This window comes from Mobula hypostoma, chromosome 7 (assembly GCF_963921235.1).
Source record: "Mobula hypostoma chromosome 7, sMobHyp1.1, whole genome shotgun sequence".
Taxonomy (NCBI): domain Eukaryota; kingdom Metazoa; phylum Chordata; class Chondrichthyes; order Myliobatiformes; family Myliobatidae; genus Mobula; species Mobula hypostoma.
Genome location: NC_086103.1, coordinates 95,677,970 through 95,694,036, shown reverse-complemented (window position 1 = coordinate 95,694,036; position 16,067 = coordinate 95,677,970). Strand labels below are relative to the sequence as shown.

The following is a 16,067-nucleotide window of genomic DNA, read 5'->3' as shown; positions in this document are numbered from 1 at the left end:
GCACCAAGACCTGCACACAACATAACTGCAGAAACAGCACATGCTCTATCTTGTGACCTAGGATGAGTGCTCATGGACACTAGAACACACAGTATAACCCATCACAGCACACAACCACACAGAAGTGATCTGGACCAACAGACTGTTCCCACTACAGATACCAGACATGTTCCCAAACAAAGCACCCAGCCCCAGTACACCAACCAACCATGATACCCAAGAGCAGCATGCCTGTCCACCACAGGTACCTATATACACATCTCAGCACATTAACACACACCCCACCAGAGCCCCCACATGGGCTCACCCTTCTCACCACAGCGCACTGGACCAGCACTAACTTTCCACCAATAGCACACCATTCCCACAAATGCCACCCTGACCACCAGAACCTCCCCACCACAGCTCTAAGGACCATCAGTTCCATTCAACACAGAGCCCAGGTCCAGCAAATGTTCCCTGATCAGCCAGCTATCACCACTGCAAGTGCAAACTCAATAAACCTTCCTACCATAGCTGCAAAAACTACATACTTTCTGCACCATGGTCTCTAGGATTAGAACCCCCACACACCATAGTCACATACTCCCACCCAACATCCTGGCCACACAAAAGTGACTTTGACTAGTACACCCTACCCAAAATTCACCACAAGACCAGCACAATCGCACCATCTACGCTCCAGACACCATGATAATCAACCCTTTCTATCAGGGGAATTCATCAGCCATGTATCCAGAAACCAGTACATCTTCCTTACTGTGGCTCTCTGGGACATTTCAACACCTCCCCCAACACCAGGGCCAGGGAACATAACCCCAGGATCAGGATAGATTAGACTACATGTTGACCCCAGGAGAATGACAAAGTCATACCTACCCCAATCACAGAGTAACTACAAAATCCCCATGACCAGATTATAGTACTGTTCCTCCTGAAGAAAGGTGGTCCGGGGGTCTGGGGACTCCAGCCGGGAGGGCGAGGTGGTCCGGGGACTCCGGTCGGGAGGGCGAGGTGGTCCGACTACTTACACGGGCTTCCAGTCAGAGAGACACGGCAGAGGCAGAGATAAAAGTAGAAAAGAGTGTTTTTTTTTTAAAAAAAGGAGTTAGAGCGTCAGCAAAGTTTACTGCCAAAATTTACAACCTTGGGAGTTGAAGACACGGCCACCTATGAAAGACAAAGAAGTAGAGACCTAAGCAGCCAGAATTAAGGTGTTACAAATACTTCAAGAATCATGAGATTAAGGAATAGAGACAAATGAAGCTTTAAAGTACTCTGAAATGGATAAAAATAATTGAACATGCCGCACAATGAACCAAAATGGATCAGCATGAACTGGGATGAATTTGATTTGCTTCAAGCAATATCTTAAGTAGTTTTTAGAAGATGAAATGTATGAGGCTCACCCAGGAATTACAACAGTCATCTGATGCTTATGGGTGAAGGTGTCATCAGCCAGGGCAGAAGGCTGCTGTCTTAATAATGTCATGACATGTTGTCAGAAACTCAATGGATAGCAACTACAATGGATTATGGTTCATCAAGGCAGCTGCTTATTTGGGACAATCTTAAAGTAAAAAATTACTTGAGAAAACAGCCAAGATTCCTTTGTTTGCTCGGGACACTATGCTGCTAAATTAGGACGAGACTGTTGCTGAACAGTTTCTAACAAGTGTCAAATACATGCACTTTGTGGCCATTAAATACTACACCGTGCATGGAGTGAACAGGTTTTGAATAGTGTCAGTTATGTGTGCTTGTGTTATCTGTTTCAGCTGACAGATGCTGATTCAAAATGCAATGATTTTGTTTTATATTTTCACTTTAAACATTTTCAGATCCTTGCCAGATGCCACAAAAAGATTTGACTCTAACTGAAAAAGATACCCTAGACTGCACTGATTTTGTTCAATTACAGTCAAATAACAGAACATGGCAGCATACAGGGGATGAATACTTCCATCTATAACTCTTCCAAACTTACAAACTTCCAAACTCTTCCAAAATTACAGTATTAGTAATGCAGTAGTATTGGTAATGTTCTAATTGTTTTATTTTCATTTAAATGCCTAATTTAAACTCAGTTACACAGTAATATATATAGCAAAGACGTGACTGAGATTGAGGTGGTGGTTGTCATGAGAAGACAAATTAGGGAGGCACAGGATCACAGCTAGTTAAACTACTATTGCAAAGCTCCGCAATCCTGCATTCAATCTAGAGAAGCAGGCTGCAGGAACCACCTCAAAAATCATGTACTTAGTGGAGATTAAGGATAGAGATGAATAAAATTCTACAGCACTTTGAAATGGATAAAAGGATGCGGGGAGAATAAAATGGGAATAGTACAGGATTTCTTCAATCCTCATCTGTTAGGTCAAAGCAGTTTAACCATCAGACCCAGAGGAGATCAAAGTTGAGGTACAAGAATGGTCAGCTTTTGATTTCTCCGCAGTTGCAGATTGTGACTTCACATTTGGCGATGAACAAGTTAATGCCTTAAGTCTAAAATATCATGATTTTCTAGCTGAAAATATTTTAATAGTTACACAGTTTAATGATTTCAAATTTTCCGTGCAAGAAAAATTAAATCCAAACCAATTTCAAACTTTCCTCTAAATGGTGGCATTTGTACTTCAAAATGAACAGTTTTGCGACCTTGCACAGTTGATGGACACTGGGGGAACCTTTCTTGCGTCTAGTGCGGACTGTGAGCAAGGTTTTAGCCTAATGAATCAACTCAAAAACAAGCTGAGAGACCGTTTAGGTGAATGTCATTTGGATATGTTAATGAGAATCAAAAGCTATCTATGGGATGGAAGTTCTGTTAGTCAAGATAGAGTTTACAAAGAATAGGTAAATGCCAAAGACAGGAGAGAGAAAAAATAACCGAGTGACTTAAATATGATAAAAATTAAATATTTCCAACCTGATGGCATGAACATTGACTTCTCTAACTTCCATAAATGCCCCTCCTCCCCTTCGTACCCCATCCCTTATTTATTATCATTATTATGATTTTTCCTTTCCCCTTTTTTTCTTTCTTTTTTCTCCCTCTGTCCCTCTCACTATAACTCCTTGCCCATCCTCTGGGCTTTCCCCCCCTTTCTTTCTCCCCAGGCCTCCCGTCCCATGATCCTCTCCCTTCTCCAGCCTCGTATCCCTTTTGCCAATCAACTTTCCAGCTCTTTGCTCCATCCCTCCCCCTCCTGTCTTCTCCTATCACTTGAGATGTCCCCCTCCACCTCCTACTTTCAAATCTCTTACTAGCTCTTCTTTCAGTTAGTCTTGACGAAGGGTCTCGGCCCAAAATGTCGACTGTACTTCTTCCTATTGATGCTGCCTGGCCTGCTATGCTCACCAGCATTTTTTGCATGTGTGACTTAAATATGTATGTTATTTTGTTGTTATTCTGTGCAGTTTTATGTCAAATATTTTGTAAACCTACATACACTGTCCCATGTGTGCATTCAGTGGGCACATACTTTCGTCACAGGAAAAAAATTTGCACAACATAAGATTTTTGCGCACACTGACTACTAAAAATCAGAGGGAACATTGCTCCGGGGCAGTGTTTTGTACTGTGTGTGGAATGTGGGAAGTCTGGGAGACTGAAGGTCTCCCAGATAAACACATCTACACCAGGTCAACCAAGCCGCAGCTCCTGAGAGAACGTATTAAGGAACTGGAGCTGCAGGTTCGATGACTGGAGAATGACTCATACAGGAGAATGAGGAGGTGATAGATAGGAGCTACAGGGAGACAGTCACCCCTAGGCTGCAGCAGACAGATAACTGGGTGACTGTCAGGAGGAGGGGAAATGCAAAGTGCAGAGTACACCTGTGGCCGTTCCCCTCAATAATAAGAATGTAACTTTAGATACTGTTTAGGGGGGAAATCTCCCAGGGAAGCAACAGTGACGAGGTTTATGGCACTCAGTCTACTGCTGTGGCTCGGAAGAGCAGAGACATAAAGAGGACGGGTGTTGATGGGTGTTTCCATAGTCAGAGGAACAGAGATGAAATTCTGTGGGAGGAATAGAGACACCTGCATGGTATGTTGCTTCCTTGGTGCCAGGGTCAGGGATATCTCAGATTGGGTCTGTGGCATTCTCAAGGGCAAGGGTGAGTAGCCAGGAGTCTTGGTGCATATTGGCACCAATGAGGAAGTTCTGGTGTATATTGGCACAAGCTGAGGAGGTCCTGAAGAGAGATTTTTAGGGAACTAGGTAGAAATCTGAAAAATAGGACCTCTGAGGTTGGTAACCTCTGGATTGCTGCCTGTGCCATACACCAGTGAGGGTAAGAATAGAATGATTTGGCAGGTGAATGCATGGCTGAGGAACTGGTGCAGGGGGAAGGGGTTAGATTTATAGGGAAGATACCATCTGTAAAAAAGGGAGAGTTTACACCTGAACCCAAGGGGTTGTGGACAAGTTTGCAAGAGTTGTTCAGGAGGGTTTAAAATAATTTGGCAGGGTGATGGAAACCAGAGTGATAGTGCTGAGGATGAGGTAGTTGGTTTACAATCAGAGGAAGTGTGTAGTGAGACTCATAGCAAGGAGAGGCTGATGACAGTCAACAGCATCAGTTGCAATGTAAAAGGCAGAAAATTGAATGTAGGATTGAAGGTGCTGTATTTGAATGTGCGCATTATACGGAATAAAGTAGATGAACTTGTAGCACAGTTACACATTTGCCTGTATGACGTTGTAGGCATCACTGAATTATAGATGGGAGTTTAAGATCATAGATGAGAGCTTAAATTCCAAGGATACACATTGTATCAAAAGGGCAGGTAGGAAGGCAGAAGGGGTGGCATTGCTCTGTCAGTAGAAAATGAAATCAAATCATTAGAAAGAAGTGACATAGGGTCGGAAGGTGTTGTATCGTTGTGGGTAGAGCTAAGGAAGTGCAAGGGTAAAAAGGCCCTGGTGGGAATTGAATACAGACCCCCAAACAGTAATAAGAATGTGGTCTACAAATTACAAGGTGAGATAGAAAATTCATGACAAAAGGGCAATGTTACAAAAGTCATAGCTGATTTCAATATGCAGATAGATTAGGAAAAACGTGTTGGTGCTGAATCCCAAGAGGGGGAAATTCTAGAATCCCTACGAGATGGCTTGTGAGAGCAGCTCATCCTTGAACCACTTGGGGATCAGCTACTCTAGATTTGATGTTGGAATGAACTGGAATTCATTAGAGATCTTAAGGTAAAGAACCCTGAAGGGAAGTGATCATAAAAGGATTGAATTCACCATGACATTTGAGGAGAAGCTAAAGTCAGAAGTATCAGTATTACAGTGGAGTAAAGGGAATTACAGAGGCATGAGAGGGTAGTTGGCTAGAATTGAGTGGAAGAGTACACGGCAGGGATGATGGCAGAGCATCAATGACCGGAATTTCTGGAATCAATTCGAAAGCCACAGGATACATATGTTCCAAAGAGGAAGTAGTATTCTAAAGACAAGATCACACAACCATGGCTAACAAGACAGGTCAATGCCAACATAAAAGCCAAAGAGTGGGCGTATAATGGAGCAGAAATTAGTGTTAAATTAGAAGATTGGGAAGCTTTTAAAAACCAACAGAAGGCAACTAAAAAAATCATTGAGGAAAAAAATGGAATATGAAAGTCTAGCTAATAATATTAAAGAGGATACCAAAAGTTTCTTCAGATACATAAAGTGTAAAAAAGAGGCAAGAGCAGATATCGGACCGCTGGAAAACAACGCTGGAGAGGAAATAATGGGGGACAAGAGAATGGTTGACGAACTGAATAAGTACTTTACATCAGTCTTCACTGTGGAAGACACTAGCAGTATGGGAAAAAAGTCCAGAGTGTCAGGGGACAGAAGTGTGTAAAGTTGCCATTACTAGGGAGAAAGTTCTTGGGAAATTGAAAGGTCTGAAAGTAGATAAGTCTCCTGGACCAGACTGTGTACACACCAGCATTCTGAAAGAGGTCGCTGAAGAGATTATGGAGGCATTAGTAATGATCTTTCAAGAATCACTAGATTCTAGCATGGTTCCTGAGGACTGGAAAATTGCAAATGTCACTCCACTGTTCAAGAAGGGAAAGAGACAGAAGAAAGAAAATTATAGGCCAGTCCATTTGAACTCAGTCATTGGAAATGTTGCAGTTGATTGTTAAAGATATGGTTACGGATACATAGACATAGAGACACAGAATAGTACAGCACAGTACAGGCCCTTCGGCCCACAATGTTGTGCCGACCCTCAAACCCTGCCTCCCATATAAGCCCCCACCTTAGATTCCTCCATATACCTGTCTAGTAGTCTCTTAAACTTCACTAGTGTATCTGTCTCCACCACTGACTCAGGCAGTGCATTCCACGCACCAACCACTCTCTAAGTAAAAAACCTTCCTCTAATATCCCCCTTGAACTTCCGACCCCTTACTTTAAAGCCATGTCCTCTTGTATTGAGCAGTGGTGCCCTGGGGAAGAGGCGCTGGCTATCCACTCTATCTATTCCTCTTATTATCTTGTACACCTCTACCATGTCTCCTCTCATCCTCCTTCTCTCCAAAGAGTAAAGCCCTAGCTCCCTTAATCTCTGATCATAATGCATACTTTCTAAACCAGGCAGCATCCTGGTAAATCTCCTCTGTACCATTTCCAATGCTTCCACATCCTTCTTATAGTGAGGTGACCAGAACTGGACACAATACTCCAAGTGTGCCCTAACCGAGGATTATAGAGCTACATCATTACATCGCGACTCTTAAACTCTATCCCTCGACTTATGAAAACCAACACCCCATAAGCTTTCTTAACTACCCTATCCACCCAAGAGGCAACTTCCAGGGATCTGTGGACATGTACCCCGAGATCCCTCTGCTCCTCCACACTACCAAGTATCCTGCCATGTACTTTGTACTCTGCCTTGGAGTTTGTCCTTCCAAAGTGTACCACCTCACACTTCTCCGGGTTGAACTCCATCTGCCACTTCTCAGCCCACTTCTGCATCCTATCAATGTCTCTCTGCAATCTTTGACAATCCTCTACACTATCTACAACACCACCAACCTTTGTGTCATCTGCAAACTTGCCAACCCACCCTTCTACCCCGACATCCAGATCGTTAATAAAACTCACAAAAAGTAGAGGTCCCAGAACAGATCCTTGTGGGACACCACTAGTCACAATCCTCCAGTCTGAATGTACTCCCTCCACCACCACCCTCTGCCTTCTGCAGGCAAGCCAATTCTGAATCCACCTGGCCAAACTTCCCTGGATCCCATGCCTTCTAACTTTCTGAATAAGCCCACCGTGTGGAACCTTGTCAAATGCCTTACTAAAATCCATATAGATCACATCCACTGCACTACCCTCATCTATATACCTGGTCACCTCCTCAAAGAAATCTATCAGGCTTGTTAGACACGATCTGCCCTTCACAAAGCCATGCTGACTGTCCCTGATCAGACCATGATTCTCTAAATGCCTATAGATCCTATCTCTAAGAATCTTTTCCAACAGCTTTCCCACCACGGACGTAAGGCTCACTGGTCTATAATTACCCGGACTATCTCTACTACCTTTTTTGAACAAGGGAACAACATTCGCCTCCCTCCAATCCTCCGGTACCATTCCCGTGGACAACGAGGACATAAAGATCCTAGCCAGAGGCTCAGCAATCTCTTCTCTCGCCTCCTGGAGCAGCCTGGGGAATATTCCGTCAGGCCCCGGGGACTTATCCGTCCTAACGTATTTTAACAACTCCAACACCTCCTCTCCCTTAATATCAGCATGCTCCAGAACATCAACCTCACTCATATTGTCCTCACCATCATCAAGTTCCCTCTCATTGGTGAATACCGAAGAGAAGTATTCATTGAGGACCTCGCTCACTTCCACAGCCTTCAGGCACATCTTCCCACCTTTATCTCTAATCAGTCCTACCTTCACTCCTGTCATCCTTTTTTTCTTCACATAATTGAAGAATGTCTTGGGGTTTTCCTTTACCCTACTCGCCAAGGCCTTCTCATGCCCTCTTCTTGCTCTTCTCAGCCCCTTCTTAAGCTCCTTTCTAGCTTCCCTATATTCCTCAATAGACCCATCTGATCCTTGCTTCCTAAACCTCATGTATGCTGCCTTCTTCCTCCTGACTAGATTTTCCACCTCACTTGTCACCCATGGTTCCTTCACCCTACCATTCTTTATCTTCCTCACCGGGACAAATTTATCCCTTACAAGAGATCTCTAAACATCGACCACATGTCCATAGTACATTTCCCTGCAAAAACATCATCCCAATTCACACCCACAACTTCTAGCCTTATAGCCTCATAATTTTCCTTTCCCCAATTAAAAATTTTCCTGTCCTCTTTGATTCTATCCTTTTCCATGATAATTATAAAGGCCAGGGAGCGGTGGTCACTGTCCCCCAGATGCTCACCCACTGAGAGATCTGTGACCTGACCCGGTTCATTACCAAGTACTAGATCTAGTATGGCATTCCTCCGGTCGGCCTATCCACATACTGTGACAGGAATCCATCCTGGACACACTTAACAAATTCTGCCCCATCTAAACCCTTGGAACTAATCAGGTGCCAATCAATATTAGGGAAGTTAAAGTCACCCATGATAACAACCCTGCTATTTTTGCACCTTTCCAAAATCTGCCTCCCAATCTGCTCCTCTGTATCTCTGCTGCTACCAGGGGGCCTATAGAATACCCCCAGTAGAGTAACTGCTCCCTTCCTGTTCCTGACTTCCACCCATATTGACTCAAAAGAGGATCCTGCTGCATTACCCACCCTTTCTGTAGCTGTAATAGTATCCCTGACCAGTAATGCCACCCCTCCTCCCCTTTTTCCGCCCTCTCTATCCCTTTTAAAGCACTCATGGAGTGCACAATATAGGCTGTAATGGTTTCCTCAAGGTAAAATCTTGCCTGACAAATGGGCTGGAATTCTTTGAAGAAATAACAAGCAGGATAGACAAAGGGGAATTGATTAAAGTTGTGTACTAGGATTTGACATGATCTTCAGAAAGCTTTTAACAACCTACGAGCCCATGGTATTACAGGAAAGATTCTAGCATGGATAAAGCAACGGCTAATTGGCAGGAGGCCAAGAGTGGAAATAAAGGGAGCCTTTTCTCACTGGCTGCTGGTCACAAGTAGAGTTCCACTCGGGTCTGTGTTGGGACCGCTTCTTTTTAAGTTATATGTCAACAACTTGGATGATGGAATTGATAGCTTTGCTGTAAAGTTCACGAACAATATGAAGGCAGGTGGGTGCAAATTGTTTTGAGGAAATAGAGGGGCTACAGAAGGACTTAGATAGATTACAAGAATAGGCAAAGTGGTGGCAAATGGAATACAATGATGGGAAGTGTATCGTCATCTATTTGGTAGAGGAAATAAAAGGGTAGATAACTTTCTAAATGGAGATAAAATTCAAAAATCTGAGGGGCAAACGGACTTGAAAGGTCTTGTGCAGGATTCCCTAACGGTTCATTGGCAGGTTGAATCTGGGGTTCTGAGGAAGGCAAATGCAATGTTACAATCATTTCAAGAGGATGAGAAGACAAAAGCAAGGATGTAATGTTGAGGCTTTAATGCATTATTGTGAGCAGTTTAGGTCCCTCATCTTAGAAAGGATGTGTTGAAAATGGAGAGGGTTCCAAGGAGGCTCACGAAAATGATTCCAGGACTAAATAGATTGTCATTTGAAGAGTGTTTGATGGCTCTGGTCCTGTATTCACTAGAATTCAGAAGAATGAGGGGTGACCTTATTGAAACCTATCAAATGTTGAAAGGGCTTGATAGAGTGGACATGGAAAGGATGTTTCCAGTGGTGGGAGAGTCTAAGACTAGATCACACTGCATCAGAATAGAGGGACGTCATTTTATAACAGAGATGAGGAGGAATTATTTATTTTTATAATGAATATTCCTTTTTGCTTTTTTCTTCTGAATTAACTCTTGAGAGAATGCATGTGTGTCTATAGGGCCAATGTTCTATTCTGGATGCCAGATTTGGGATTTCTGGGAGACTACCAGCTTCCCCAACGGCCACATTCGATGACCTTCAGCTCGTTATGGAAAGTGAAAAGGTGATAGATAGGAACTACAGAGAGGTAGTCACCCCAAGGCTACAGGAGACAGATATATGGGCGACTGTCAGGAGAGGGAAGGGAGAACGTCAGATAGTGGAGAACATGGCTGTCCTCCATTTTGAATACTGTTGGGGTGGTGCCAACTGACCTGAGAGAAGCAACAGTGTCCATGGCTCTGGCACAAAGTCTGGCCCTGTGGCTTAGAAGGGTAGGGAACTCAAGAGGGTGGAGACTCTATAGTTAAGGGGACGGATAGGCAATTCTATGGTCTACAATATCCTGAAAAGGGAGGGTGAGCACCTAGAAGTTGTGGTACATATTGGTACCAATGACATAGGTAGAAAAAGGGAAGCGGTCCTGAAATCAGAATACAGGGAGTTTGGAAGACCATAAGACACAGGACCAGAATTAGTCCATTTGGTCCATCAAGTCTGCTCTGCCATTCAATCATGGCTGATCTTTTTCTCCCCTCCTCAGCCCTACTCTCCAGCCTTCTCCCCATAACGTTTGATGCCATGTCCAATCAAGAACCTATCAAGCTCTGCTCTAAATTCATCCAACGACCTGGCCTCCATAGCAGCCTGTGCTAACAAGTTCCACAAATTCAGCACCCTCTGTCCTGAGGCTGTGACCTATTGTTCTAGACTCCATCACCGTGGGAAACATACTTTCCACATCTACTCTGTCTAGGCTTTCAACATTCGAAAGGTTTCATTGAGACTCCCCCTCATCCTTCTAAATTCCAGCAAGTACAGACCCAGAACCATCAAACGTTCCTTGTATAATCCTTTCATTCCTAGAATCATCTTGTGAACCTCCTCTGAACCTCTCCAATGCTAGCATATCTCTTCTCAAATGAGGAGCCCAAAACTGTTCACAATAGCCAAGGTGAGGCCTCACCAGCGCCTTATAAAGCCTCAACATCTCATCCCAGCTATTGTATTCTAAACATTTGAAATTAATGCTGACATGGCATTTGCCTTCCTCACCAAGGACTCAACCTGCAAGTTAACCTTTAGGGTGTTCTGCACAAGGACTCCCGACTCTCTTTTAATCTCAAATTTTTGGATTTTCTCTACGTTTAGAAAATAGTTTTCACATTTATTTCTACTACCAAAGTGCATGACCATGCATTTTCAAAAACTGTATTTCATTTGCCACTTTCTTGCCCATTCTACTAATCTGTACTACTAATCTGTATTGGGCACGTGGCCAAGTGGTTAAGGTGTTCGTCTAGTGATCTGAAGGTCACTAGTTCGAGCCTCAGCTGTGGCAGCGTGTTTGTGCTCTTGAGCAAGGCACTTCACCACACATTGCTCTGGTGTCTGTGCGAGGAGTGGCGCCCCACACAGACTTCCAATCTGTGCCTCTCATGGTCTGAGTCGACGTTCCTTCCGTCCTACTAATCTGTCCAAGTCCTTCTTTAGCCTACCTGTTTCCTCAACAATACCTGTCCCTCCACCCATCTTTGTATTATTTGCAGACTTCTATTCCATCATCTACATCACTGATATACCGCATATGGCCCTTGTGGCTAAAGGGATCAGGGGGTATGGAGGGAAGGCTGGTACAGGGTTCTGAGTTGGATGATCAGCCATGGTCATACTGAATGGCGGTGCAGGCTCGAAGGGCCGAAAGGCCTATTTTCTATGTTTCTATGTTTCTATAAAAAGCAGTCCCAACACGACCCCTGCCGAACACCACTAGTCACTGGTAGCCAACCAGAAAAGGATCATTTTATTCCCAGTCACTGCCTCCCACCAATCAGCCAATGCTCTAACCATGCCAGTAACCTTCCTGCAATACCATGGGCTCTTAACCTGGTATGCAGGATGCTGAGAAGCAGGACCTCTTGGGATTGCTGCCTTTGCCATGCAACGGTGAGGATAGGAATAGAATGAGATGGCAGATAAATGTGTGGCTGAAGAATTGGAGCAGGAGGCGGGGATTCAGATTTCTGGATCATTGGGACCTCTTCTGGGGCAGGTGTGACTTGTACAAAAGGGACAGGTTGCATTTGAAACTGAGAGGGACTAATATTCTTGCGGGCAGGTTTACTGGAGCTGTTGGGAGTGGTTTAAGCTAATATGGCTGGGGGACGGAATCATTATGATAGAGCTGAGGTTCAGCCAGCAGGTTTACAAGTAGATGAGGGGTGTAACATGAATGTAAAGAAGAGTTAGCCAATGATTGGGTACAAATGCAAACAGAGCAAAGAGTTAAATTGTACCACAGAGGTAAAATTCAAAAGGGTTAAGAATGCAGGACTGAAGGTCCTGTATTTAAATGCACGTAGCTTTTGGAATAAGGTGGATGAAATAGTGTTACAATTAGAGATTCATCAGTATGACATTGTGGGCATCACTGAGTCATGGCTGAAAGAAGGCCATAGTTGGGAGTTTAACATCAAAGGATATACTTTGTATGGAAAGGACAGCAGGAAGCAGAGGCGGTGGTGTGGCTCTGTTGGTAAGGGATGGAATTACATCTTTAGAAAGAGGTAACGTAGGGTCAGAAAATGTCAAATCTTTGTGGGTGGAGTTAAGAAACTGCAAGGGTAATAAAACCATTATGGGATTCAAATGTAGGCCTCTAAATAGTAGCCAAGATGGAGGCAGAGTTAAGATGGCGCTAAACGGCGATTCCTTTGCTTGCATCTTCGGAAACAGCTCTATTTCCATCTTTAATAGCATTATTTTTCCCTTTCAGGGTTCTTTTGAAGACCCTGACCTGGAGTTACACGCTGACTTCAGTTCTTTGTGGGAATGGGACCTGTTCTCGGGGTTTGAGGACCGGCCATTGTTCGGCATGCCAAGGGTTCGGCCTGAGAGGTAGTCTAGTGTTTGCAAACCTAAGATCTCGGGGTTCTGGAAACGGGCAGATCGAGGGTCGGTGCCATGGTAGGAGACTGATGTATCATCAGGGAGGCTGGAAAATCTTTTGCTGTGGGCCCAAAGACCTCAGATCTTTGCTATCTTCGGGCACAGAGCTCATAAAAAGCGACGAAATGGACTTTTTAACATTGTAAACCAGCGGGTTGTTGTTATGTCCCCCACTTGCTGTGAAGATGGGGGATACCTCCCTCTTCCTTGCCAGGGAGGGAGAGAACCTGTGGGTTGCCAAATGCCAAATGAATTGCGATAGTCTTTGCGGTAACTGCAAGGTCTGTCTCTTTGCTATCGCCTAGCTCACGCTTGTGCTCGGAAGCAGGTGGGCTTTTTGTTTTGCCGGTGGGGGGAGGGGGGAATTGTTGCTTACACGCGGGAGGGGGAAGTTGGGGGGGTACACTGGGGTTCTCACGTTTAACTGTTGTTCACTCTTTGGAGCACTTCTCTGTTTTCGTGGATGTTTTGTGAAAAAGCATTTCAGGATGTATATTGAAAACATTTCTCTGACATTAAATTAAACCTTTGAAGATGTGGGGGTTGAGACTGCAAAGGGAACTGAAAAAGACATGTAATAAGGGTAATGACACAATTGTAATGGGGGAGGCAGTGATCATAATATGACTGAATTCCTACTGAGAGGGAGAAGCATAAATCACATGCATCTGTATCGCAGTGGAATAAAGGGAATTACGGATGCATGAGAGAGGAGCTTGCCCAGTGGACTGGAGGAAGATACAGCTGGGGATAACGGTAGAGTAGAGGTGGCTGAAGTTTTTGGGAATAGTTCGCAAGGCAGAGGATAGATATGACCCACAGAAGTAGTTCCCAAATGGCTGGGGTGGGCAACTGTTGCCGACAAAGGAAGTTAAGGACTGCATAAAAGCCAAGGACAGGGCATATAAGGTAGTAAAAGTGAGTGGGAAGTCGGATGATGGGAAACTTTTACAATCCATCAAAAGAACAACTAAAAAAGCTATAAGGGAAAAGATGAGATACGAGGGTAGACTAGCCAATAATATAAACCAGGATACTAAAAGGATACTAGAGGATACTAAAAAAAGGATACTAAAACAGGATACTAATGAAAGGATACTAAAAGTTTTTTTCAGTTATATATAGCGTAAAAGAGAGGTGAGAGTTGACATTGAACACCAGAAAATGATGCTGGTGATGGAGTAATGCGGACAAAGAAATGGCAGATGAACTTAATGAGTACTTTGCATCAGACTTCACTGTGGTAGACACAAGTAGTGTGCCAGATGTCCATGAGTGTCAGGGAACAGGAGCAAGTGCCATTGCAGTTACAAAGGAAAAAGTACTAAGCAACCTCAAAGGCCTGAAGGTGGATAAGTTACTTGGACCAGTTCAACTACATCCCAGGGTCCTGAGGGAGGTTGCTGCATTGGTCATGATCTTTCAAGGATCAGTTGATTCTGGTATGGTCCTGGAGGACTGAAAAATTGCAAATGTCACTCCACTCCTCGAGAGGAAAGCAAAAGAAAGGAAATTATAGGCCAATTAGCCTAACTTCAGTGGTAGGGAAAGTGTTGGAGTCTACTATTAAGGATGAGGTTTCAGGGTACTTGGAGTCTAATGATAAAATAAGTCAAAGTCAGCATGGTTTCTGTCAAGGGAAAAATTGCCTGACAAATCTGTTGGAGTTCTTCCAGGAAGTAACAAGCAGGGTGGGCAAAGGAGAGGCAGTGGATGTCATTTACTTGGATTTTCATAAGACATTTGATAAGCTGCTGCACTTGAGGTTGCTTAACAAAATAAAATCCCATGGCATTACAGGAAAGATTCTGGCATGGATAGAGGAATGGCTGACAGGCAGGAGGCAGTGAGTGGGAATAAAGGGGACCTTTTCTGGTTGGCTGCCAATGACTAGTGGTGTGCCTCAGGGCAGTATTGGGACCACTACTTTTCACATAGTTTGTCAATGATTTGGATAATGGAATTGATGACTTTGTGGCAAAGTTTGTGGATGATACGAAGATAGGTGGCGGGGTAGGTAGTGCTGAGGAAGCAATGCGATGTTAGGAAATGTATGATAATGGATTTTGGTAAAAGGAATAATAGTGCACACTATTATCTAAATAGGAAGAAGGTTAATTTACAGGTTGAGTCTGTGATAAAGAAGGCAAATGCAATGTTGGCATTTATTTCAAGAGGAATAGAATATAAAGGCAAGGAGACAATGCTGAGGCCTTATAACACACTAGTCAGGCCACATTTGGAGTACTGTCAACAGTTTTGGGCCTCATATATCAAAAAGGACGTGCTGTCATTTGAGAGAGTCCATAGCCGGTTCACAAGGATGATCCCAGGGATAAAGGGCTTAACAGGAGTGTATGGTAGTTCCGGGCCTGTACCCACTGGAATTTAAAAGAATGTGGGGGGGGGGGGTGGGTGGCCACAGGATCTCATTGAAACCTACCTAATGTTGAAAGGACTTGATAAGGTGGATGTGGAGAGGATGTTTCCTTTGTGGGGTATCCAGAACTAGAGGGAACAGCCTCAAAATTGAGGAGTGACCTTATAGAACAGATGCAAGGAGAAAGTTTCAGCCAGACAGTAGTGAATCTGTGGAATGCTCTGCTACAGACTGAGGTGGAGGCAAAGTCTGTAGGTATACCTAAGGCGGAAGTTGATAGTTTCCTAATTGGTTAGAGCATCAAAAGATATAGCGAGGAGGTATGTGTATGGGGTTGACTGGGATGCGGGTTCAGCCATGATGGAATGGTGTAGCAGACTCAATGGGCAATGGGTTGAATGGCCTAATTCTGCTCCCATGTCTTCTGGTCTTATGCAATTTCTCTGGCCAGAGTGGTGAATCTGTGGAATTTTTTGCCACAGACAGCTGTGGAGGCCAAGTTTTTATGTATATTTAAGGGAGAGGTTGATGGATTCTTAATTGGTTAGGGCATTAAGGGATATGGGTGGCGGGGAGGAGGAAGGCAGGAGACTGGGGCTAAGAGGAAGAATGGATCAACCATGATGAAATGGCGAAGCGGGTCTGATAGGCCAAATGGCCTGATTCTGCTCCTATATCTTATAGCCTTAATATAAATGAGAGCTTGG

General features: G+C 44.0%; 1 protein-coding gene across 4 annotated transcripts in view; it reads right to left on the bottom strand.

The window, feature by feature from the left end:
• LOC134349434 (insulin receptor substrate 2-like) overlaps positions 1–16,067 on the bottom strand; it is a 170,910-nt gene that overhangs the window by 146,558 nt on the left and 8,285 nt on the right. The window contains exon 2 of one of the 4 annotated variants that reach the window (XM_063053728.1): positions 674–1,170. The exons of the other annotated variants lie outside the window; for them this stretch is intronic. Coding sequence (XP_062909798.1) covers positions 1,127–1,170 — 44 coding nt within the window. The 3' untranslated portion in view covers positions 674–1,126. Of the gene's footprint in view, positions 1–673; positions 1,171–16,067 lie in introns of those variants that run through there. 4 annotated transcript variants of the gene reach the window in all.